This window comes from Apostichopus japonicus, chromosome 16, assembly GCF_037975245.1.
Source record: "Apostichopus japonicus isolate 1M-3 chromosome 16, ASM3797524v1, whole genome shotgun sequence".
NCBI lineage: Eukaryota > Metazoa > Echinodermata > Holothuroidea > Aspidochirotida > Stichopodidae > Apostichopus > Apostichopus japonicus.
Window position 1 is genome coordinate 6,116,529 of NC_092576.1, and position 27,905 is coordinate 6,144,433.

At 38.0% G+C, this 27,905-nt stretch overlaps 2 protein-coding genes across 2 annotated transcripts in view; one reads left to right on the plus strand and one right to left on the minus strand.

Moving 5' to 3' along the window:
- The first annotated feature begins 6,834 nt into the window (after positions 1-6,834).
- On the plus strand, positions 6,835-26,207 carry LOC139982583 (uncharacterized). The gene is made up of 6 exons (XM_071995499.1): positions 6,835-7,094; positions 16,977-17,321; positions 18,342-18,602; positions 18,910-19,041; positions 19,955-20,131; positions 21,426-26,207. The coding sequence occupies exons 1-6, from the start codon at positions 7,049-7,051 to the stop codon at positions 21,539-21,541; spliced, it is 1,077 nt and encodes a 358-aa protein (XP_071851600.1). The 5' UTR covers positions 6,835-7,048; the 3' UTR covers positions 21,542-26,207.
- The window catches only part of LOC139982582 (zinc transporter ZIP4-like), a 36,035-nt gene continuing 33,949 nt past the window's right edge, over positions 25,820-27,905 (minus strand). The window contains exon 15 of the mRNA XM_071995498.1: positions 25,820-27,889. Coding sequence (XP_071851599.1) covers positions 27,752-27,889 — 138 coding nt within the window. The 3' untranslated portion in view covers positions 25,820-27,751. The remainder of the gene's footprint in view (positions 27,890-27,905) is intronic.

Here is a 27,905-nt window from a genome sequence, read left to right on the forward strand (position 1 = left end):
TAGAACCACCATATGAAATAGTAATTAGTTTTGACTTTCATTCGACTACTGTTTAAAAATACCATTCAATTGACACCCTAACCCAACCACACTGCCCAACCAGAATAGCATCCTTCATATTGCATTTCCACCAGTATTCAAGAACCTTTCACCACATATGCGAAAGTCACCGCCCCCAATACCTGTCCAATCTTCCCTTCCAATATTGGGCGTATGCATGTGATGTGATTGAGTAAGTACTGATCCAGACATAGCAAATCCTAATACCGAAGTACACGTCTTTCATTTCACTTCTTGTATCTACATGTAACCCTTCCCTCTCCCTTACATCTATAAACCATCGCAGTCCCACCCCCACTCTCCAAGATAAATTCGGTACTGAATCTTACCACTTAATGAGCACCAAAGGATAGCAGAGATTACAAAAAGGTTTGTGGTAGACATCTGAAAATGGAAGAAAACTGACACTTAATTGAACTCCTGACATAAATTGATCGTGGGACATCACGAAATAATGGAAATCAGGTCTGGTATTCAGAATGGCTCTCTATAGACCTGTGGGCACGGTTTGTTGTGAAATAAATATAGGATGGTTTCTAATCTATGACATATGGGTTATATTACTGTCTGATTTATGACTAAACATTAATGATAAACAAAAACCATTTATGTTATACTTGCAATGTGACGCTACATATGGACATACACCTTAAAAGGATATACTGAAGGACATGCATATGTACAGAGACACGCAGAAGACTCAGAGATGATGGTGGGGTTGGGGATACTTCGACTTTTGGGGTAGGGGAGTGTACCCTTGTAGTCCATAAGTTAGGTCTAAAGGCAATGCTGTGCTTTATAATACTTTACTTGTATGCTGTAGAAAGATATGCTACTCCGGTTTACATGTATAGTGTAACGTTCGTCAGCATATATATTTTACAGGGCAACCCTTCACATTAAGATATGCACATGGCATATTGCATACCATAGAATTAGAGGTAGGACGAATGAAGTGCTGAAGCCACTTATCCAACTGGTGGCGCTTTGCTTGTACGTCAAGAAAGTACGAGTGCGTACTACAAACACTACGTCCTTGACGTTACTGAAGTGATGAAGTTGACATAAATCACTCAAAATGGTGATATCGTAGGCCGCATTAAGGTGCCCAAATCGTCAAAACTTTGCCAGTGGACTGCAGTTTCACAAGTAATTCTTACGAAGCGATATAAGAAGCAATTAAATGAATACAATTATAGCTACTGCTGTATTGTTATATACTGGACCCATGATATAGTTATCCTAGGCCCCTAAACCGACTACGGCTGCCTTTTCAGTTGCGATATGACAAAAGCCTAATAAAAAAACTTATCACCAATTCAGTTTACTTAAAACCGTATCCTTAACGATAGATCCACATCCCAGAATAACATTGGATGACGGTTTTGATGTATTGAGCTTATCACTAACAATTCAGTAAAAGGAAAATAAGCTTAGCCTAACTTAAGCCTTTGTACGTAGCTTTGCCCTTGGTCTAAATTAGGGAACCTAGGTCATAATTTAAGTTTAGCACTTTTTAGTCTATTAACATATTAGACCGGCAGCCCAGTGCACTTTGATCAAACGAACGAGGTACCAATATCTGAGTATTGGAACATTTGTGGAAAAACCCAGTATATCCAAAAGTGGATGTCTGCCGTGGTCGCTCTGCTGCATGTGGCCCCTGGGGCCGGTTAAAGGGGGTCCAAAAATTCATCTGATCAAACGAACGAGGTACCACTTGAAACCAATGTCAACTTAATGCATGAATGCCACATAGTACTGAATGGCCCATGCCAGACAAATTTTCTGCTGCAAAGGGCCCGCCAGACGCCCAAGAAGGGCCCCTAAAAAAATGCATCTGATCAAACGAACAAGGTACCACTTGAAACCAATGTCAACTTTATGCATGAATGCCACAAAGTACTGAATGGCCTATGCCAGACAAATTTTCTGCTGCTAAGGGCCCGCCAAACGCCCCCAAATATGGCCCAAATGCCCGTTAGCGTAGCATTGACCCAGATTAAATATGCAAGGTACCACTCAAAACCGGTTTGGAATGTTCGGGTTGATCTTACAGACTATGGAAATCATCATGCCAGACAAATTTTCTGCTACAAAGGGCCCGCCAGACGCCCCAAAAGGGCCCATAAAAATGCATTTGATCAAACGAACGAGGTACCACTTGAAACCAATGTCAACTTAATGCATGAATGTCACAAAGTACTGAATGGCCTATGCCAGACAAATTTTCTGCTGCTAAGGGCCCGCCAGACGCCCCCAAATATGGCCCAAATGCCCGTTAGCGTAGCATTGACCCAGATTAAATATGCAAGGTACCACTCAAAATCGGTTTGGAATGTTCGGGTTGATCTTACAGACTATGGAAATCATCATGCCAGACAAATTTTCTGCTACAAACGGGCTAACAGACACACTAAAAAAGGGCCCCCAAATGGGCCATGATCAATCATAGTTGGTACCACACAAAACCAATATTAAATGCAAAGGTACTTTCCACAGAGTAAAGAACTGCCAATGCAAGACAAATTTTCTTCTGCATAGGTCCCACCAGATAGAAAGTATAGGTGGCCCAATGCGGCCCTATATGGGCCTAATGAATTGTATATCGATGCAGACTATATGTGCCTTGTGACATGACATTTGTAGCATTCCACAGAGTAAAGAAATGCCAATACAATACAAATTTTCTTCTGCAAAGTGCCCACCACATGTAAAAAAAAATTATGCAGTTTAAATAGTTAAGATACCACAAGAAACCAATCTATAACAATCAAGAACATCCTGAATTATTCAAATTCCTTCCCGCTACATAGGCCAATGGAATAATGAGATAAGTATACTAGTAGGTGTGTATCAATTACTGAACATTTCATTGAGCAAAACAAAAATGACGCGAACTCAGTCTTTGAGGGAGATCCTGACAGTTATAATGCATTCTCAAATCCATTCTTTTTCCTTTTATCCATTCTTTTTCCTTTTATCCAGTCAGTACTTTGTATCGTGAGCAGTGTTTAACTTGGCAGTTACTTTGTTTCGCTGGAAACACTGGAGCAGATTAAAATCAGTTTATGTATTGTAAATAAGAAACCCAAAATCATTTTGTATCTTAAAACAATGTGTTTAAAATCAAAGTTTAAAACAAAGTTTAAAATCTTGAGAAAGAACGCTTAAGTGTCATCTTAAGACATACATGTAGTCGAACAAAAGAGATTGTTTTGTTTCTTAAGCTCAGACAAAGAAACAATTATCAAACAGTGGTGAAAATGCTTTATAACGTGTACTTAACGATAAAGGTTTGGGTTGAAACTGTCCAATATGGTTTTTAAAAGATACATAATTGAAGCATAGAAATGTATATGTACCTTTATGCTAGGTACACCCTTTAAAGGACTTAAAATGCTAAGATTGAACAAACAAATACTGATATCACCACGTATGACTCCATTCCTTGATACAAAATATAAAATGAGTAATCGGCCTATATTACTCCATCTTGGTCTTTTAGAACTTCCATCATTACACTAATTCAATTCGAATAGCTTGTAACAAGTCCAACAAATAGATGTGGCATCCATTTTTCAGAAATATGAATGCTAGATGAGGGTTTTTGTTTTCATCTATGAAGGAATCTTTTACCTTTCAAGAAAGTCATCTTGCTAGTTTAAAATGTACTAAAATCATAATTGGCAAAGATAGTAACAAAAGATCACTATGTGATTACTCTGAACATGACACATGTTAGGTTCGAAGTATAAGAACTGAGAATTCATGTCTCTTGACAGTGATTAAACACTGGAGTGTGTGCATTGTAAAAAGACATTGCATTTGCCATTCAGACAGATCTCAAAAGAATCATTACTAAGTTTATGAAAATTAAGTATTCCCATGAACTTGATTCTAAAAAGACAATGGAAGCTCAAATCTATGTTTCATTGTCGGAGTCATCACTCCAAGATGATGGTTCAGTACTTGAATCATCGGCATCAAACTCGGAAGCCACATCTGGTCGGCTACTTTGAAAATCTTCGCTCAGTTCCCCCTCTTGGAATAGATGATCTGGGAGAGCCGGTCCCTCAAACCAGTCAGGGCTGTAGCACCCATTCTTGCTCTTCCAACCGTAGTTCTGTGGATCCAAGCCAGGCAAGACTCTTCCTCAGAGTGTTAGAATTATAATGTGGGGAACTGTAATTTTTGCCCAGGCCAGCAAATCCCAAAATATTTAGAGGCTAAGGTGAAAGTGTTATCTTTATTTTGCTTAGAGCAGCGAATAGCTAAATAAGATAAAACACTGGTCTTGTGTACAGTAACTCCAATTTATGCTGGAAACAATATAATCATGAGCTTGAAATGTCATGTTACAAGGCACATATATCCAATTCTTTAGACCCATATATAGGGCCACATTGGGCCACCTATTCTTTCTATCTGGTGGGACCTATGCAGAAGAAAATTTGTCTTGCATTGGCAGTTCTTTACTCTGTGGAAAGTACCTTTGCATTTAATATTGTTTTTGTGTGGTTCCAAACCGGTTTTGAGTGGTACCTTGCATATTTAATCTGGGTCAATGCTACGATAATGGGCATTTTGGGCCATATTTGGGGGCGTCTGGCGGGCCCTTAGCAGTAGAAAATTTGTCTGGCATAGGCCATTCAGTACTTTGTGGCATTCATGCATTAAGTTGACATTGGTTTCAAGTGGTACCTCGTTCGTTTGATCAAATGCATTTTTTATGGGCCCTTTTGGGGCGTCTGGCGGGCCCTTTGTAGCAGAAAATTTGTCTGGCATGATGATTTCCATAGTCTGTAAGATCAACCCGAACATTCCAAACCGATTTTGAGTGGTACCTTGCATATTTCATCTGGGTCAATGCTACGCTAACGGGCATTTGGGCCATATTTGGGGGCGTCTGGCGGGCCCTTAGCAGCAGAAAATTTGTCTGGCATGGGCCATTCAGTACTTTGTGGCATTCATGCATTAAGTTGACATTGGTTTCAAGTGGTACCTCGTTCGTTTGATCAGATGCATTTTTTTAGGGGCCCTTCTTGGGCGTCTGGCGGGCCCTTTGCAGCAGAAAATTTGTCTGGCATGGGCCATTCAATACTATGTGGCATTCATGCATTAAGTTGACATTGGTTTCAAGTGGTACCTCGTTCGTTTGATCAGATGCATTTTTGGGCCCCCTTTAACCGGCCCCAGGGGCCACATGCAGCAGAGCGACCACGGCAGACATCCACTTTTGGATATACTGGGTTTTTCCACAAATGTTCCAATACTCAGATATTGGTACCTCGTTCGTTTGATCAAAGTGCACTGGGCTGCCGGTCTATGAGTACAAAGATGCTATTGTTTTTGAGAATGTTAAAGGTCATTTGAGGTCACTGGAGCTCAAAATGTGTAATCATAATAAACACAATATCTCAAGAGGGGAATCTCTAACAGATCTCATACTTTGCATGTGGATGTATCACATTAAGTAGAAGGTGCCTATCATTTTCTGAGGAGGTAAAATGTTATTTTGGGTCACCAAAGGTCAAAGCTTGAAATAAAAACTTGGTTTGAGGACCGATGTGAATTTTTTTTTTTACATTTTTTTTAAATATTTAGGTTTATGTTACTATATGTTTCTAGGTTTTACATGTGTAAAGCGCTTTGAGAAGATTTGCTGATTATTATGTTACTTAATATTATACTTGGATTGTAGATCCAACTTGATGAGTACACGTTGGAATGGTCATTTGAAATCAACAGAGGTCAAAGTGGAAAACTTTGTCAACACTTTAACTCAAAAAACACATCTCTGTTATGTCTGTTTGTCTTTAGTATGTAGATCACCCTTAGAAAGGGTCAAATGTCATTTGAGGTTAACAAAGGTAAAATTTATATATATATATATATATATATATATATATATATATATATACATATATATATATATATATATATATGTATATATATATATATATATGTATATATATATATATATATATATGTATAATTGAAATCGTAATGTGTTGAAAAATATATATCTATATTATTACTGTCATTGTTATTAACAACCCATTACATTAAATAATCTAGTATTTTGCCAATAATACTCAACATTGAAATGGAAAATGTAATTTTCAACAGACATTCACGTCTTATCCTACTGCCAATGAACTTATATACATTAAATTTTATATTCACGTCTGTGTCTTAAAAGCAATGAGTGCATACTTGTCATTGTGACCAAATAAAGGAAGAAAGAAAGTCATAAAATAATGTAGTCGTTTCGTCATTTAATTTACTTGCAATTATTATATTCACCTTCTAACTGGGAAATGTGGTTAAAAAGATAAGAGAAAACGTCCAAATAGTTTTAATTCCCTTTGCAGATATAATATTTGAAATAGATAATGAGAAAGTTAATAGGATGGGAGATATCCATGAAATGAACCATTCCTTATCCAAATTTGAAAAACCTCAGACCACAATGACTAACATGCATATAATCACTGAAAAGCATATGCGTAGGAGCCCAATTTGGTATTTTGGAGGAGCGGGGGGGGGGGGGTGGGGGCTGTAACAACTTGCCCGAAAAAATAACCAAAATTGTTCGCGCCCTCCGCGCGCGTTCAACATGTTAATGTCCATATCCTATTGGCTTTTACATTAGTAACGGCCAATTAGTCGGGCAAGCTTAGAACTTTATTTTAATTACTAAGGAAAATCATTTTAAACTATTGATTTCCTTTAGCTACATCATAACAATTTTTTTTTCAGTATATAAATTAATAACCTGGTTTAGCTATACTCGGTGAAGTACAGAAATTCGCCATTGTCAGTTCCACTGACAACTTAACACAATGCTTTTACCTCGCCATCTTTGGAGGTCAAACGCAGCGAACAATGCAAGAATTAAATCAGTTTTAAGTAATCGGTCAACCCGATGTAGTCACCATTTAAGATATTAAAGCTGAGTCGGTTAAGGACAGTCATTAACAAGATGGCAACGATGGCTTCTACATGTGTATTAGTGGTCTTATCAATTGGTGAGTATAATGTCATTCATGCTACTAAAGCAACCAAGTAAATGTGTCGCAAATGTGTTTCAATGTACAGTAAATGTTAACAATTTCTACAAAGTCATCGTAAATATACTATACATTCCAATCTAGGTTTTTGTCTACTCAGACACTTCCATCGACTGCCTCTGTCAAGCTGAGATATCTTTCAAGTTGTTCTTATCTACTCAATCATTCAAGCTGTTAAAGTTATAAAAGTCTCCGATGTGCACCCAAGTTTTAAAACTCACCGATTAAATAATTGATTTCACCTCATTCTTTTTAATGAGTTTAGAAAATCACCTATCGTTCTGTCACAGTACTTAAAGTCTTGAAAATAACCAAATAATTCCATGTCAATTTATAAATCGTTAAGTGTGATTAAATATTACAAAGCACTGAAATATTGTATGTCCTCTTAGCCTCCTCAGCGTACCTATAGTGTGTCCGTCATTGGATCTTTACGGGACCTAAGTCTTTCAGTGTAAGCTACCTAGTTTTGCAAAACACCGAAATACTTGAAGCACTTAAGTATTCGACATATGTCATGCTATATGATCTTACAATGTACCTAAGTTTTGGAAACCAATGAAATATTCCATATTTACCGAAGTAGTTCATCGCACATAAGCTTTGCAAATCACTGGAGTATTTTAATGCTGTTACTGTTATGTATTTGTAATGACCGAAACTGTTTATGTCACAAACGGCTTTCAATGTACCTAAGTTTTGAAATCACCGAAACGGTTATGTCGTATAATTCTTCCTGTTTCTGTAATTCATTTTTCTTCAATCAAGTCGCTAAGGTCGACTCATTCTTTCATGGCTATTACATCTTAAACGGTTTCATTCAGATTTACTACATTATTCTTGGCTGGGAATTCGTAAACATTTCAGGTTAACAGGTTTGTAGCCACCGGGGGAGATGCACACAGGCCCAGGAATAATTTTCAGAACTTCCTCCAAATGACTTACATTTTATATGAAACGCACGCAAAGTCGAATCTACACTATGCTCATATATTACTTCCCTATAGTTCATATGCGATTATAGCGATATCTCTCGTAATGTTAGAAACTCCGTGACGAGCACGTTTGACGCTCAGCTTTATCGTATGATGCTCAGTGATGCTGAGATCCGAGGTGTCATATGCTGAGCGGTGCTGAGATCCGAGGTATCATATGCTGAGCGGTGCTGAGATCCGTGGTGTCATATGCTGAGTGGTGCTGAGATCCGAGGTGTCATATGCTGAGTGGTGCTGTGATCGTGGTGTCATATGCTGAGATCCGTGGTGTAATATGATGAGTGGTGCTGAGATCCGTGGTGTCATATGCTGAGCGGTGATGAGATCCGTGGTGTCATATGCTGAGTGGTACTGAGATCCGTGTTGTCATCATGGTGAGCGGTGCTGAGATCAGTGGTGTCATATCCTGAGTGGTGCTGAGATCCGTGGTGTCATATGCTGAGTGGTGCTGAGATCCGAGGTGTCATATGCTGAGTGGTGCTGAGATCAGTGGTGTCATATCCTGAGTGGTGCTGAGATCCGTGGTGTCATATGCTGAGTGGTGCTGAGATCCGAGGTGTCATATGCTGAGTGGTGCTGAGATCCGTGGTTTCATATCCTGAGCGGTGCTGAGATCCGTGGTGTCATATGCTGAGTGGTGCTGAGATCCGTGGGGTTTTATGCTGAGTGGTGCTGAGATCCGTGGTGTCACGCTTAGTGATGATTTGGCAATTGTGCGTAACAACATTATGATGTATATTGAAAGTGAAATGTATGATGTCATAGCCAGCATGATGGGAATGGTTGAGAAACTAAGAATATTATTACAACTGAGATGTCTTGTTGTCTAAGGTGGGCTTGCTGTGTGATGATTTGCGGTTATAAGTGATGACCTGTGATGTATTAAGATCGCGTTAGTATGTGTAAGGATAAAACAATGCGTGATTCCATAGCCAGGTGGACGGAGAGCGATAACATCGGGTCAGCGTGTAGTTATGATGAGATGTCGTGTTGTCATGGTTCGTGATGCTATGTGATGATTTGCGGTTATAAGTGATGACCTGTGATGTATTATGATAGCGTTAGTATGTGTAATGATAGAATAATGCGTGATTCCATAGCCAAGTGGATGGAGAGCGATAACATCGGGTCAGCGTGTAGTTATGATGAGATGTCGTGTTGTCATGGTTTGTACTGATGTGTGATGATTTGCGGTTATAAGTGATGACCTGTGATGTATTAAGATCGCGTTAGTATGTGTAATGATAGAATAATGCGTGACTCCATAGCCAGGTGGACGGAGAGCGATTACATCGGGTCAGCGTGTAGTTATGATGAGATGTCGTGTTGTCATGGTTCGTGATGCTGTGTGGTGATTTGCGGTATAAGTGATGACCTGTGATGTATTATGATAGCGTTAGTATGTGTAATGATAGAATAATGCGTGATTCCATAGCCAAGTGGATGGAGAGCGATAACATCGGGTCAGCGTGTAGTTATGATGAGATGTCGTGTTGTCATGGTTTGTACTGATGTGTGATGATTTGCGGTTATAAGTGATGACCTGTGATGTATTAAGATTGCGTTAGTATGTGTAATGATAGAATAATGCGTGACTCCATAGCCAGGTGGACGGAGAGAGATTACATCGGGTCAGCGTGTAGTTATGATGAGATGTCGTGTTGTCATGGTTCGTGATGCTGTGTGATGATTTGCGGTGATAAGTGATGACCTGTGATGTATTATGATAGCGTTAGTATGTGTAATTATTGAACCATGCGTGATTTCATAGCCAGGATGATGGAGAGTAGTAACATCGGGTCAGTGTGTAGTTTAAATTTGAGATATGTGATGTATGGTGTGTGATGTGTTATGTGTGGTATGTGATGTTTCATGTGTGATATTATTGGTAAGTGAGCACCTCTACTGATTTCAAGTTGTGCGTTATTTATAAAGGTGCATTATGCTTTCCAAATATAATATTAAATATGTTATGAAGTTTATATAATTTTATACTCCTAATATTCTGTTCTTGTCTAGATTCGGCTTACCTAATATCAAAACCTGATATGTATTAATACAGTAACCTTAACTATAAAAGTTGCAGTTACGTTCAATTTTCACTCACAAACGTAACGTTATGTTCATACATCGCCTGACACGCCTTATGGTGCCGTTTCATATATCAAAGTTTATAAAGGAGAACCAATGGGGGGTGCATTTTGACCCTGGGTCAATTGTGTTTATGAAATAGGTATAAAAAGAAGGCAATACCACGACCTTGTAAGAATCCTTTTTATTTTCTAATTTCTTTATTACTTTTTTTGAGTAACGGTACAACTGTGTTTAACAATCATTGTAAATGGTCCATTGACCCATATCTATTGATTTTAACAATACAAGAGTCGAACAATTTAATTTCGGTGAGGTTAGAATTAAATCGTTTCTTCTTTTTGCATTCCACTAGGCAGACATCTCACGCAAGAGAGAATTCATATACTGTATACCAGCTTAGAACTCGTGACAGAGTTTCAATTCAAGCAATAGCCTAGCAGGCGTGGGTTATCTGTTCTATAAACAAGCAAGCAAACAAGAATATAACGGATAAAGCTGGAATTTTTTTTTTTTTTTTTTTTTGGGGGGGGGGATAAACTTAATAAATCAAACGTCGGAATCAGGTTATTTTGTTTCATCCAAATAGCTTGCCAATAATCCAGGTTCCAATTTCTTTATTTCGTCTTGAGGCTGTTTAAAGGTGTTGTATCTTTTTTTACAATAGAACACCGGCAACCATGCATAACGACTGCGCTGAGAAGTCATTTAACGGTCGTTTGTGATCAACAGTTCGACGTTTTCTAAAGGGTACCCTGAAATCGTGAATTAACGTCGTTATTTTCTGACTTCTCTCTCGCAAAGTATTCTGCTCGTATCGGTTTGGTTTTTGCTAGTTTTATCACTACATTTCATTAATCGGTAATACTACCAATAAATTCGGAGGATTATGAAATACCGCAAATGTTCAATCTTTTGTTTAAGAAAGGTCACCGAAGAAAAAAATCTCTGGCTACGACAGCCAAACCACCAAGAGATTGATCCGCTCTCGACACAGGTCTCAATATATCGAGACTGTGACTGTGTGATCATCGTCAGTGGGGTATTGCGATACCCTAATAAAGGGAACATCAGGCGCGTATCCAGGGGGGAGTTGGGGGCGCGCGCCCCCCGGGTAAGAAAAAGAAGAGAAGAAAAAAAGGAAAAGAGAGGGAGAAAAAAAGAGGAGGAGAGGAAGGAAGGGAAAAGAAAAAGAAGAAAGAGAGAAAAGGGAGAAAAAGAGGGAGTAGAAGATAAACGCCAAGATACCGGGAAGAGAAGAGGAACAGTCATAATTACAGCGCCGATAGCTATTATATAACAGGGTAGCCAGTGACGATTCGATGATTACGGAGGGGCGTGCGCCTCACCCTACCTCTTACACCGACCAACTCCATTTTTGACGTTTCCATTTTTCCTCTCTCACTAAATCTATATACCGGTACTATATATGATAACGAGTGTTTGTGTCCGCTCAGAAAAACTTGCGTCCCCACGTTCCTCCACATAAACATGCACTTTAAAGTACCTCTATACAGGAACCCACAATACTTCGCTATTATGACCCCTCACAAAAACATTGGCTTGTGCGCAACGGATATCCTATAGTGATAGGTTTATAATGTGCATATTGAAAATCATATATGCAAATTATACAACTCATGCCTATGGAAGCGTGGGGACATTAATATTATATGTATTATCTTATATTACAAATAAAGTCATGTGTTTGCACTGAAACCCTATAAAATGTGTACTTACTATATAAAGAGAAGTGCAACTCATTGCAAGAATATTTTGACATAATGTGGTAGCCCATACATGCAATACAGATATAACTCTTTAAATGTACATTAATATTCACACAGATTGAAACAAATTGAAAGAGGAAGCTTGGTGCCAACTGCATTATCAGTACGCAGCTGGTACGGTACGGTGCCAGCATTATTTTAATATATGCCAGCATTAATTTGAATTTATGTCCACATCAAATCAATTTTATGTAGACATAAAAAAGTCCTGCCTCCTGATATGTCGTCATAATTTCTGAATTGTGTCCACTGTGGCCAGCCATACACGTTGTGATATTTGAGAGTGCACACACAAGAGAGCCTATACTACAAACTTTGCTATCTCTACAAGGGACAGCAACGTTACAGTTAGCTGCATTGAGACCGTCGGTATAATGCGCTATATGACTAAGTTATTCAAATAAAATACGTTGTGTTTATTGAGCACGATAAATGCAAAAATGCTTGCAGACAATGATAGGCACTATAAGTAAAAAAAATCACAGGAAATTTGGAAACGCATCATTGACTTTCAGCATGAAACTTCTTTGTAACGGGAGTGTTTTTAACCTTCTACTTTGCGGTTGAGTGAAACAAATCCAATCATCTATACAAATGTTGGTTCTTTTGAGAAGTTTCGTTTTTTAAAAGAGAGAAAGAAAGATATTATTCCAAAAAGTACGAAAACATGTTATTGGAAACCTGCTCAAATACCGAATCCTGTGTCGTTGTACTCTTGTTTACACAATTTACACGTTGACACTGAGAATTATATCTACGATTTGTGCAAACAGAAGAATATTTTTTTCTTCAACTCCCTGGTTTAAAGTTGCAGGTAAAACGGCATGTCTATTAAGTGTTTATATGAATGAGGAATTGTTATAACGGAACGCCATTACTCTTTTAGAGATGTGTAACCATTTTCTTTAAAAGTTTCCTAGCTTCCAAAATTGTTATTATTTTGAATTCTTATACATGAACTCATACTTTCATTTGTGGCTCCATCATCTGTTACTAACAATGTGTTCAAATTTGTTGTATGACAGTATTCTTGTGTTTTATTGTTTCTACCTGGTAAGTTGCACCACATGATTTAAAAATCCAAAAAGCACCCACGGTTACAGTTTACCGTTAATCAATGAATCACAGGTAGGGATGTGTCTGTTGTATAAAGCTTTACAAGATTGATTGCCCTATACACAACAAACAATAACAACACCACTGAACTGAACAATGTGGCAACAAACACGTATTTAATGTAGATCCCACCCGTACAGTATACCCACGAAGAATTGTGTAATATACACGTTTATAGTGCTCGAGTCCAGTTTTCTGCACTCGGACTTTAGACCAATTCCAATTTGGTATATCATCTTGCCTGGCAGATCTCTTATTTCTGAAGTTTACTCTTTGAGTGTCCAGAATGAGCACTTATGTAAGGAGTCAATGCAGTCTTACACATTTAGCCACACATATAATGAATATCTTCTGGTTTAAAGCAAATCATATGAAGCCAATGCTTTGATTGGTTGCTGATTTTCGTCATATGGTAGATTCTTTGGCATAAACGATAGTGGCTTTGTAATTTACATAGAGACTGTGTGTATACGGTAATTCTCACAATATAACTCCATTTCAATTAGATCCTTTCATTGTTCAAAGCTGTTTCAAAGTTATGGTTACAAAGATAAAACGGTGATCATAAGATGTCATTTTGATCTAAGTAATACAGTGAGAAACAGTGTGATGTGACAAACAATAATTCACAATGACACAGGCTGTCCTGAAATGACCATTGACCTCAACAACTGGCTTCTTGTACTAAATGTGATACATCAAAATACTAAATATGACATCTGTCCTTGTTCAAATATTGTGATAAACAATGGTTTCCACAATTTGACCCCTGGTGAACTCAAACGAATATAGGACCTCCGCCCACAACATAAGGCTCAATATCACATTATTGGGACTACTTACCCCTTCATCATCTACATGGCTGGATGGTGAATGCCAGCTGAACATACTATCTCAGCCGCGTATCCAGGGAGAGGCGTTGGGGCGTGCGCCCCCCGGGTAAGAAAAAGAGGAGATAAAAAGAAATGAGAAGAAAGGGAAAAAGAGGGGGAAAAATAGGAGGAAGGAGAGGAAGGAAGGGAAAAGGAAAAGAAAAAAGAGAGAAAAAGTAGAAAGGGAGAAAAGGAGGGAGCAGAAGAAAAACGCCAAGACATCGCTACTGAGATGGTGGCGCGATAAGGTAGTATTTTGCGGCCCGGGTTAGAAAATCCTGGATACGCCCCTGAACATTAATACTACACATGATCTTAGCCAAAAGACAAAGCAGTCAATCGATGATTCCTTAATCGAAGGAAAATTTACAGGTTTTAGGAGATATAATTGGCAAAATCGGTAAGTTAAGGAACTCAAGCCGAAAAGGTGTGAGCTTATATTTGTTCTTAACGTGTAGAATATTATGCATTTATATGCCAGGGTGTTTTAACACACTAAAACGTGTTATGTTTTGGGAGCATGCGAGAGCAAGATATGTTAAAGATACAATACAGTAAATCGTAGTGGTATTATATATATATATATATTTTTTTTTAATAATATAAAATATTTTTTATATTTTTTATATTTTTTTATAATTTTATATATATATATATTTTTTTAACACAGGCCGCATTAAAATGTGCCTCTAGCATAACACGTGTTATCATGCTATAACATAGATGTATATAAATGCGCAATATATTCAAGTCGAAAACGCTATTATAAGCAACCGTACAATTCGGTTCGGGTGGTTAAGAGTATAAATCAACGATGTGTATGTGTTATAACAATGCTAACTGCTACTTTAATTCGATCATGAATATGCAACGACAATCTTCACAGAGATTACCATGCATTCACCTCAAACACAATGTTTCTACGATCGCCATCATTAAATAGACACATCATATATGCGTACGTAAGCATCCAAATCACCAAATGGAAAACTAACCCATGGAGATTTGGGGTCAGAATTAATATGCAAATTGAATATGAATATGCAAATTGACAGTGTCCCCGTGTACGGTTAGTGATTGAAAACGGTCATAAAATGTAATTTGTATATTTACGCAAAGGTTAAATAATGGGTGTCGAGCCTTTACACCTACCATTCAATAACGTTACGCAATTGAAAATGCGTTCAATTGTTTTCCGACGACAAACAGTGAGTGTTAATTTACGGTATAAAAATAAGTTGTATACGTAAAAAACGTTCTGTTCCTTTAAATAACATGCAATAAAGGTTACTTAACAATAACTGCACATGCATGCTGTATAACGTTTCTGTTACTTTAGCCTGAACACAATGTTGTATTGAATAAAGGCCGTATCATTGTAATATCACGTCCAAATTTTCTCCTTTAATGTACGGGATTTTTACAGTGTATTCATACTAGTTAGTTTCAAAGGGAAACATATAACAAGTAACATGAAATGTTAATAGTTTATACAGTTTCTACGTCATCATCAAACAGTATACGGAAGTGGAGGTCAGATGTCCCAAAAATCCGAGTGCCACCAGCAATCATCTCATTAATAGCAACAAACACGTGACTCTCTCATCGACAAATAATCCAGGTTTTATTTTCAATAATTATTACAGATTCGATTTGCCATACACACCCGATGACCTAATCCATCAGTGATTTATTGATGTCTGGTGTTGGTGGACAACTCTCTCATTGCTGCACAACAAAACTATGAGTCCACTTTTAAAAGTTCATCTAAATTTCACTCCTTTTTGAATTCTATATTTCTAGTTACAATTGTCTATGTGACCTCTGAGAAGCCTAATCCAGTATTCAGTGGCATATCCAGAAATCGAAAGCAGAATCGGAATCGAAATCGTAATCGAAATCGATATTGGCATTGGTACTAGCATTGGCATTGGTACTGGCATTGGCATTGGTAGTGGCATTGGCATTGGTACTGGAACTGGCATTGGTACTGGAACTGGCATTGCAATTGGTACTAGCATTGGCATTGGTACTGGCATTGGCATTGGTACTGACATTGGCATTGGAACTGGCATTGGCATTGGTACTGGCATTGACATTGGTACTGGCATTGCCATTGGTACTGGCATTGGCATTGGTACTGGCATTGACATTGGTACTGGCATTGCCATTGGTACTGGCATTGGCATTGGTACTGGCATTGACATTGGTACTAGCATTGCCATTGGTACTGGCATTGACATTGGTACTAGCATTGGCATTGGTACTAGCATTGGCATTGGTACTAGCATTGGCATTGGTACTGGCATTGGCATTGGTACTAGCATTGACATTGGTACTAGCATTGCCATTGGTACTGGCATTGGCATTGGTACTGGCATTGACATTGGTACTAGCATTGCCATTGGTACTGGCATTGACATTGGTACTAGCATTGGCATTGGTACTAGCATTGGCATTGGTACTGGCATTGGCATTGGTACTGGCATTGACATTGGTACTAGCATTGGCATTGGTACTGGCATTGGCATTGGTACTAGCATTGGCATTGGTACTGGCATTGGCATTGGTACTGGCATTGGCATTGGTACTGGCATTGACATTGGTACTAGCATTGGCATTGGTACTGGCATTGGCATTGGTACTGGCATTGGCATTGGTACTAGCATTGGCATTGGTACTGGCATTGGCATTGGTACTGGCATTGCCATTGGTAGTGGCATTGGCATTGGTACTGGAACTGGCATTGCCATGGGTACTGGCATTGGCATTGGTACTGGAACTGGCATTGCAATTGGTACTAGCATTGGCATTGCTATTGGTACTCGCATTGCCATGGGTACTGGCATTGCCATTGCCATTTGTACTGGCATTGGCATTGGTAAAAGGTAAGTAAATTAAAATTTAACAATGTGTTCACATATGGCTTATTGTCATCCACTCTCTCTCTCTCTCTCTCTCTCTCTCTCTCTCTAGTGAACATTGTGTATGGGACATCTGAGCAGCCTGATCAAGGATTTTTCCTTGCCGTGACGTCACCAGAGGTGGGCCGTAAAGCAAGTAACATATACGTCTACGCTATTCAAACCGACGTTCGTTTTGATGACGGTACCTTCGAGTTGTCAAAGGAGACTGGACTCGTCAGTACATCGGTCAAAGCGGGAGCCCTCATAGCAGATGGGATACAATGGGGATGTTACCTGGATGTAGGCCTGCCCTCTCGATTTGCTGGAACTAGGTTTGGGAGATACACGGGTGACTTTACACCGGATAATGGTGGCAGTGTGGAGACCAGATATACGTTTGTCAGACCGAAAAGTAGTAAGCTAATTATATTAAGGTTTTCTGTTTCATCCGATCTGACTAGCTCTATCTACTTCCATAACTTTCTAGATTTGAAATGAATTGAAATTATTATGAAATAAAATTATGTATGCGCTACGCGTGACTACAGCTGAATGGCGTTGATCTTAACACATCAGTAGGTGTCACCAATTTTAGCTTTCAAAAAGAAACAGCTAGATGTTGTGAAACCTTCTTGCCGGCTAGGTTAAATCACTGTAGCGCGCTATCTAGTCAGATCACGAGGAATCGAGATACACCTATTTTTCTATCAGTAAAAGCAATTAAAATCAGCATAGACCAATTAGATGCGGTATATACTTTAAATTTCTATATACGTCTATTCAAACTAACTTGTATGTTTGATTTCAACATATCACCGATTTACCTCATTAGCATATTAAATACCAACGATTTTACCAACGATTAGCTATTCTCCGGATTTCCAAATATACAAGTTCTCGTACAGAAAGCTTTTTTGTCTTTTTGTCTGCTTGATGTGTTATGCTAACATGAATTTGCTAAGATATTGGTAACTACAGAACTGTCAGTTATTTAAATATGTTAATGAGGTAAACCGTACATCCATTTAATCTGGAATTTCTCGATTTAGGAATCTCCTCCAAGAATCCCCTCCTAGGACCCCCTCCTAGGACACCCTCCTTGGGTCCTCTCCTAGGATCCCCTTCTAGGACCCCTAGCTCCTAGGATCTCCTCCTAGGATCCCCTCCTATGACCCCCTCCTAGGAAACCAAGGATGGAAGGTCTCTACTGTTGTAATAATCTGTGCAGGTAGAATCTGATTACAAACTAAAACCAAGGATGGAAGGTCTCTACCTCCTAGCCCCCTTCTTAGGATCTTCTCCTAGGACCCCCTTCCTAGGACCCCCTCCTAGGACCCCCTCCTAGGACCCCCTCCTATGTCTGACAGGGTTACTCCAATTATATTCGTAATAATTCCCTAAAATGATTATTTAATCATATTTAACTGCTTTTTAGAATTCTTAGATACCCGAGGGGTATACACCGTGACTGCGTATCCGGAAAGTGAAGGATCGAGTAAATTAGCCCCAATTGATCCTATCGGAGTAGTATTCAGTGGTTGCCGTAGTTACCGATGGTGTAAGGGAAAGAAACGTCTTAGAAACACCGGTCCTAGACTGGCCCTTACAAGTGTCGAGGACGGGGGATTGTATACCATTTCTCGCGGATCTAGATCAAAGCAGGGCTGGTATGTACAGATCCTTGTGATAATAGCAAGTAAGTTAATGTTTTTTATTCTTTCTTTTTTGGGGGGGGGGGGGTGGGGAGGGTGGGGATTACCAGAAACAAAGAGTCACAAATTAAAATCGGATTCCTATCAATTTACATGAAACATCATTTAAAAATGTTAAACATGAGCCTAAATATAAACAAGAATACGACAATTTAATTTATGCTAATATCTTTAGAAAAAAATGATTGTGCAGGAGAAAAAAACAAACGTCATGACTTTCTGAGTGAAATGGATTGTCTTTTCAATTCTCTAATGTGTCCCACTCTATTTTCATTTCAACCCCTACAACAGGTTGCCCCGAAGGGTCAGCTTTCACCGGTGGTACATGTGATACCCGGGAGTGTAAAAATGGTGGCATCCTTCGAGATCTGTCATCTGACTGCATTTGTACCCCGTTCTTTGGTACTAGTGATTGCAGCTGCGGTAAGTTAGAAGCTGCTTTTACACACACACACACATACACACACACACACACACACATATATATATATATATATATATATATATATATATATATATATATATATATATATATATATATATATATATATATATATTACCGGTGTCGAACCTCTGGACATACAATCAGCGTCCATGGTCTACTTTGTTAGGGTGTCCGCGTACAAAGCGGAAGGCCCGGGTTCGAATCCCGGTGGAGGCTGGAGGTTTTTTCACTGTTCTGGATTTTCCTTCTCATTACGTTTTCAATTATATATATTCATTTGCCTTTGTCGTTTACCTCCATTTCATTAACATAAAGTCTGTTCAAAGTATCTCTTTCGAGATCCGGCTTTAGGAATAACAAATGATTTTCGAGTTGGTTAGCATCATGTTTGATCTCTAGAGTAGGGCAAAATATGTCACCAAAACCAGAACTAGTATTGTTCGATACAGGTGTCAAACACCTACAGTGAAATTACGTCCTTCCTTACCGGTTTCGAACCTCTGGGCATACAATCAGCGCCCATAGCCTAGTGGTTAGGGTGGCTTTATATAAATATATAAATATATATATATATATATATATATATATATATATATATATATATATATATATATATATATATATATATATATATATATATATATACATTATGTGACTGAGCATAACGTTACCGTGTCGTCTCAGCATAGTCAGCAGTTATGTATCAATAGTTTCTTTTTATAGGATGTGAAACACAAAGTGGAATAATCACCGATAAGTTATGATTGGTCAAATAATGGCGGATGTGCAGTGTGTAGATAAAGACCTGGCTTCGAATACCTCTGTTGAATCTATATGTGCGCATGACCACTAATATATTCATATACACATTAATATTCATATCGATTCCAGTTGTTCCCGCGAGAGAAGATGACTTATTTACGTTAGCAGACACGCGTAATGGGGAAGAGCTATACTGTAGGGACCTGCCAGGTGGAAATGGCAAATGTAAGGGTTTACTGGTCTGCTACGGGGACAACTACGGATGTAAATGCACGCCAGGCTGGTATGGAAACGGATGTGAACAACGTAAGTATGTTATTTTATATTACTACATGTCGAACACATGTACTTTAACACTCGAGTGTACTAACATGGACGTAAGTCTGTATTATATATAAAACTACATGTCGAACACATGTACTTTTAACACTCGAGTGTACTAACATGGACGTAAGTCTGTATTATATATAAAACTACATGTCGAACACATGTACTTTTAACACTCGAGTACACTAACATGGACGTAAGTCTGTTATTATATATTGCTACATGTCGAACACATGTACTTTAACACTCGAGTGTACTAACATGGACGTAAGTCTGTATTATATATAAAACTACATGTCGAACACATGTACTTTTAACACTCGAGTGTACTAACATGGACGTAAGTCTGTATTATATATAAAACTACATGTCGAACACATGTACTTTTAACACTCGAGTACACTAACATGGATGTAAGTCTGTTATTATATATTGCTACATGTCGAACACATACACTTTAACACTCGAGTACTAACATGGACGTAAGTCTGTTATTATATATAACTACATGTGGAACACATGTACTTAGTACTCGAGTATACTAACATGGACGTAAGTCTGTTATTATATATATTATTACTACATGTCAAACACATGTACTTTTAACACTCGAGTACCTATTTAATTTTTTTTTTTTTACTCATTTCACAAGAGCGGGTTACTTTTTTGCCCACTATTTTCAGTTTCATTTTGTTTTAAAAACACAAACAGCGCAATTTTAAGTTACAAAGATGCGTTCGTGCTTGTTTGAAAAGGAAATTTTAAGTTACAAAGATGCGTTCGGGCCTATAAATGAGCAAAAAGGGTGCTTCTATTCATTGTTGGAAAAGGAAATGTTTTGATATTTTCACTGTGCCTTACCGCAGCTCCTCCAGCCTCTATAGTTTTTCCTATCACTCAACCAAGATAACTAGCTCAGATAGGCATATTCACTGCAGCGCAATTTAGCTTCAAATAATTCAATTTTATTAAAAAGCAGATGTCCAAATAATATAATTTCAAGAACAAAACATAACAAACACACATGTCCTCCAAATGGGAGGGCTAGCCAATACATATTGGAGGACATTACCAAATCAACAAATTTGTGGTATATGCGATAATTCCATATCATGGTTGATCAACTTAGTTCAGCTAAAACAAACATGTCAATTACATAGTATTTGTTAGTTTTAAAGTCATATTTCGGAAGTTATATCACGTCATCACCGTGTCATTTCATACTGTTGTTTTGTCATATGGTTTTTGCATACGTTTCCTTTGTTTTTCATAGCTTGTCCAAAAGGAAGGTGGGGTGCGAACTGCGTACTGCATTGTCCCTCCGAGGAGCCTGATTGCAGTCGATTTTTCGGTCCATCCACCAACCTACGATCTAATGGATGCAGTTAAAATGGACTGATTCCATTTCATTACTTTGTTCAACGGAAATGTTTTTTTTTTCTAACTGGTGGAGGGTTGCACTGATAGTAAACCATAAGTAATAAGATAAAAGAATTCTAAGTCAATTTAACTAATTCGATTCTTCGTCTTTGGCGCGCACAAGATTTCAAATGCGCGCGGGTTGATAATGAAATACGCTTGAATTTTTGGTGTGAGGTTAAAGAAGGGAGTGTACACCGAAGTTGTACCCTATTTCTTCTACGACTGAAATATAAAAAATCTCCACAAAGACTGAACCATTTTCCTTCGACTAGTGGTAGAGGTGTGAGGCATGTCCCCCTCCCCTCCCCCTCCCTGCTCATGCCATTTTTCTTTGCACTGTAAGGTAGGATAAAACCATTTACAAGTGGGTGACGACGAAAATGATAGTAAGCAGGGCCTGCATCGCTTAGTACTGTAACACGCAGGAACACAGTTAAAACAGTCTTCTTTGGTGCAGTTTGAACTAGCCTCTTTGTTTTACTTGTTAATCTAATTTGAACGAAAAAGTTGATTAGTCAAAGTATAGTTACGACCTAACATATATTGGGATTGTTCTTATTTATCGGAGTGATATCGAAAATATAACATAAACTAAATAAAAATTTAATTTAATATTACTTCAAATATGTTCGGACATCTGGTGTAACATTTCGTATATTTTATTACACCCCACCCCACCCCCCTTCACCCCCACTCATGATACCCACCTTCTTACACCCATCCCTCCCTCGGAACTGCCGATATCTTTTGGTACCTGATTTTGAAGAATAACGTAGGCAACTGACCTTATTAAATTAGCAGTACGAGAAGTATGTTAATATTATGTCCCTGGTGTTTAATAGTTTTAAATGTGTTTCATATATACCCATAACGTGTTATAGCTGTAATTGTCAATAAAATGTTTGGTGGCTGGCATTCATTCTATGTAACTATTTGTGACAAAAGAATAAATTTCAGATACGTAACAAGAATCATAGCATAACCACAACAGTTGTTTGTGTGTGCTCTTCTGCATGCACCATTACAGGGTCCTGTGTATGTGCGTTTGTTTTGTATTCTGACCGAGGACTTGAACAAAAGAATTTCATATCCTCGGTTGTGATTTCTAAAGAATCACCACGTCCTCGGAACAATTCTATTGTATGGGGTATTGTTAAGATTAGGGTACGTGGATTTGAACAATGGAAAATACAATGGGGTCTTCGGTCTGAATGTAATACAAACATGTGGGTGTGTGTGTGAACCTTGTTTCGTTCTCTGACTGACCACTTGAACAGAGGAATTACAAGTCCTCAGATATCTTTTCAAAAGAACCACCACGTCCTCAGATGAATTCTCGTTATTGTTGAAGGTTACGGTATTTCGATTTGAACAATGGAAAAACAACAATGAGGTCCTCATGTTGGGTGTGTGTGTATTAACACATTAACGTTATTAACTATATTATTCATTAGTTAACCACATCGGCATTTTTTTTAAACTACCTCAAACTGGATCTATCTAGAAAAATGTTTCGAAACAATGTCGTTTTACAAGTTTTTAGCTTTTAAGATATACATAACAGTAAATATGTATGTTAAAGAAATAGGCGCATAAGCCAGTTTTGTGACTGTTAACGAGGCACTTTGCAAGGAAAATATCGGCGTTTCAAAGTGACCTGGGCGGGAGCGGGGCGGGCGTGGCGGGGGCAGGGGCCGGAGTGGGGCGGTTGATGGCGACATGAATGGTGCAGTTATCATCATAATGCGTGTCCGTTGAAGAGGATGTAAACGACTACTGGTTGTCTAAACGGGAGGGTTGTAAGTGATTTGAAGGCAATTTAATAATTCGTTTTTGAAACAGGAAGATTCTACAAACCGGCACATGTGTTGGGAAATACTTTGCATCTCATCTCTTCTCTATCATGGTCCTAAACGGTCACGGTGGTATTTGCTATCAGCGATACCGCATGGTGACAAGCACATACCAGTTGAAACCATCTTGATATATTAGCATTGTGCTTCTATGACTTCGCACGTGTTTAACGCTATGGCTGGATCAGTATAGTATCTGACCAAGGGCAATCGACATAGATCAATGTGAATCGGTATTTGTCAATTTTTATAGATATATGTCAATTTCAATCGGTATATTTCAAATTTTAATCGGTATGTTTCAATGTAAATTGTTATATGTCAATTTAAATTGGTATAGGCCTATGCCAATGTCAATCGGTATATGCCAATTTAAGTCGAGGTATTCCAGTTTATTTCGACAAATGTCAATTTCGACCGTTTATACCAAATTAAATCGCTATGTACCAGAGTAGTTCATATCAATTTGTTTTGTCGTACCGTATCCCGTTCAATGGAAAACTGTACAGACATGAACTTTTGAGCGCTCCTTTGATGTCGTACAACATGACTGATATTATTTTATACATGGATTTTCATGTACACCCAAGTCAGTGTACAATACTGATTGGAGGGGGAAAAATTAACAATGACAGTTATACAAAGGGACCTGGATGGATATCCAGGTCATGTTTTTTCTACAGTGAACAATAAAGTTGAACTTTTGACCGCGCGGTGTTTAATCAAAACTGTCTGGATTGCCATAACACATGGCTGACTGAATACGTCATAATGTAAACTAGCCAATGATATCATTTCTCTTACATTTCTAACTCTCCCACATAATGGACTAACCCAATTACAAACCTTTGCAATAAAAACGCCCCAAAAATGACTATTCATAGCACGCGCGTCTCGCCTTGAATACCCGTGCACAGTGCATGTGAATACACACATACATACGCACCCGTACAAGCCCCGCCCATTCAACCAATCGAAATATAAATTGAGGCAATATATGCATTATTCATTGCGTTGGCTGGGCTATTGACAGCTGTGAAATTGCCAGTGGAAATGCGAATCTTCCATTGAAACAAATTGATATGCGACGATATGACTATTTAATTCAGTGTTTGTCAATTAAATTGCGATATACCAGTTTAAATTCCACAAAAGCCATTTAGATCGGTAACATGTGCTAATTTAAATCGAGATACACCAGTTTCTAAGAGGCATAGCCTATATCAATCCAAATGGAATATATCATCGATTTAAGTGATATTTGGTATCAAAGATTGTGAGAAAGATTAAAAGCTACGAAGTGAGCAATATCTAAACACTTTCCAGTGCAGCACAGAACATTTTGAAGGCCGCGCCTTTAATGAATATTGAGGCCACGCCTTTAATGAATGTTGAGACCGCGCCTTTAATGAATATTGAGGCCACGCCTTTAATGAAAATTAAGGGCGCGCCTTCAAATCATCATATAGCTTGAGCAAACAACTATTTGTGAGGAACGCCATTTGAATAACGACCGTATTGTTTTACTTTTGTGAGTGTTATTTCACTCCTTTTGCCATTCTGGGGGTTGTCATGCCCTCACCGCCCCCCCCCCTTTTCCGATTTATGACGTCATATCAAAAGTCAACATCCCATCTGCCTGGTCTACAAATTGGTAACATTTTTGTACTGCGCCCCGTTTGTCCCACATCCGGGATCACGCCAGTTTGGGTTCGGGTTTCGGTTTTAAGTTAGTTAATTATTTATATAAGGGAATGGCATACACTTTGAGAGTTCAAAGCAAAGTGCCTGTCCTGTTGAAGTTATGTAGCGTATGTATTGGACAATACCTAACTCTCCATTCTGTATTACAATATTTTACCAGCGATGTGTTTGTCTCTTTATGTAATCGGTGACGGTAAATGAAAATGCTTCTAAAGGAGCTGAGAATAAGGTTCTTCTTCAAAGCGTGCAAAGTTGTTTATACCTCGTATAGCGATATATGGAAGCTGAATAAAACCCGGCATGCTGCTTTAATGCTTCAGATCTTGTATGTGTGTACAACTTCGAATATTGCGACCTTATTAAAACATTAAACTTAATTGTTAGCCTGTATCCCAGAAGAAATGGATTTCGAAGAATACGAAATGCTCCGCCGACCCACCTACCGCCACCCCCCCCCCCTCCCCCCCCCCCTCCTCCTCCGGCTATAACCCTCAGAGACAAGAACATGTCTTATACGGATATTATTTGCAAGGGTGAGGAAATTGGTTGTTCTTTAAGCAGAGTCAACCATACATGAATAATGCTTACCTTAAAGAAGCTTTCAATATGTTCGAGTTTGAAACTGACAACGATTTACACGTTCCTTTGTGACACTTTAAGTTGAATAAATACAAAGGTGAAGATTAGCTTATCATGCGGGGGTTTTTTCACCTCTTTCATTTTATATTTATTGAACTTTTAGTTCATAAGCTTTGCACAAACAAACGGAAAATGCATAGTTTCTCAAAATAATAAAGCTATACAAACATAAATTCGAAAACTCAGAAATCATAACAACATAAAATATTGTTTTTAATCTATGTATCTGGACACGGTACATACACATGCAGGTCTTTCATTACATAGTAAGCTAAATCTAGCCTATTTTACAATCTGGCGTAAAACGTGTAGAATAAATGTATAGCTTTCTTTCTATCCATATGGATTATTTGATTAGTAGTAATGGTCAGACTTATAACCAGCAAATGAATCTATTAACAGCTGAATGGCTGATGATGGGTAGAGATATTAAGATGTTATTGTATATTCTTCGTTAATAATGTATGTTTTATGTTAGTATGAATCTGTTCGAAAGAGAAAGGATGGTAACACGTTTAATGATAAACACTCGACCAGTTGATACAAAGTATTAAAGGGTGTGAAGACTCGCGCAAAAAGAAACGTCTAATGCCGGTAAACTGACCTAGCTTCGAATGAGGTTTAACAGAAGTGTTAGACACCATCATCAATCCCAGAAAATACACACACGCAGCTTGCCACCATCGGTAATTAGACACTAGTGTACAGTCAGTACATACAACTGCGGTCAATACCCACAGTATAGTATACAAACAATACAACGATGGACATATCAAGTCCAGCTAAAGATAAATAGGTATCACGTTTCATTACTGTACTGTCTGCATTTTGTAGCGACACGAACAAAACGTCAACGGAAAGTTTACTTTTTTTCAGATGGCCTCACGCGATTTGGGGCGAGTCTTCCATGGTTTACAAAGACTTTCTGCATTTTCTGCATCTTTAGCACAAAACAACATACTCGTAGCATTTTGTATCGCGAAGATGTGTGTTTGTTTTTTAGATTTTGTGATATTTTGTAAATGTATCTGGCAACAGCAAAATAAATGATGTTATTCACGGCACTTCAAGTGAAAATGTCTTTACTTTTCTTTTTTTCCCCTCTGTAATATTTCTATCATATACCCACATTATTTTATACCAAAAAAAAAACAAGTATTACACTGAAATTTCTTAAAAGACAGAGAACGTTGGAAGCACATTAAATATTTGAGATGAATCAGGATCAAGTATAGCTTAAATCGACCAGACGACTATAGTAGCCTTAGTAACACTTTAAAAGAACGTGTTTGCCTAGTTAACATCCCAGACCTCCTACTGTAATCCAACTTCCTGGAGTATATTTGAAGGTTTAGCCAGACAAAACAGCTAACGTTCCATCAAACATATCTCGAGTTAGAGACAAGATATTGAGATGGTGTGTTGAACTAACAGTTGTTAATATCGTTCTATTTAACATAGGCTTTAATATAACAGTACGTGCTATCCGGACTTAAATTTGCAAGAGTCAAAAATGAATTTTTGTTGTTGACTGTTATAGAAGCGTATAGATCAAATTTGTACATGAAAACAGTGAAATTTAATCAGGGAGAAAGAAAAGAATTTTATGCACATGCGACTCATTAATCCATTAAGATTGAAATCGTAATGAGTTGTAAGATCCAGAACAGTGAAAAAACTTCCAGCCTCCACCAGGATTCGAACTCGGGCCTCCAGCTTTATATGCGATGTATATATGTATATATATATATATATATATGTATATATATATATATATATATGTACATATATTATACATATGTATATATATATATATATATATAGATATATATCCAATTTAACCTATCACTGTTCATTTTATTAATAAAACGTGGCGTTTATTTTGTTTGCTTTAAAGACTAATCAGAAATTCACTAAATAACTAAATGAACACAAATGGACGGATCTACTTTCAGCTGCAAGAAATAATTCATCCGCCTTGTTACAGTTTTACCAAAATAGCATCTTCGTACAGAGCGATAACAACGATGATGGCCATTCCGCAGAGAAAACCAATATTTATGAGACAAAACATGAGTTTGGGATTATCGCTATCTCTGAAACGAAGCAGCTGAGGAAGCTGTAACAGAAAAGAG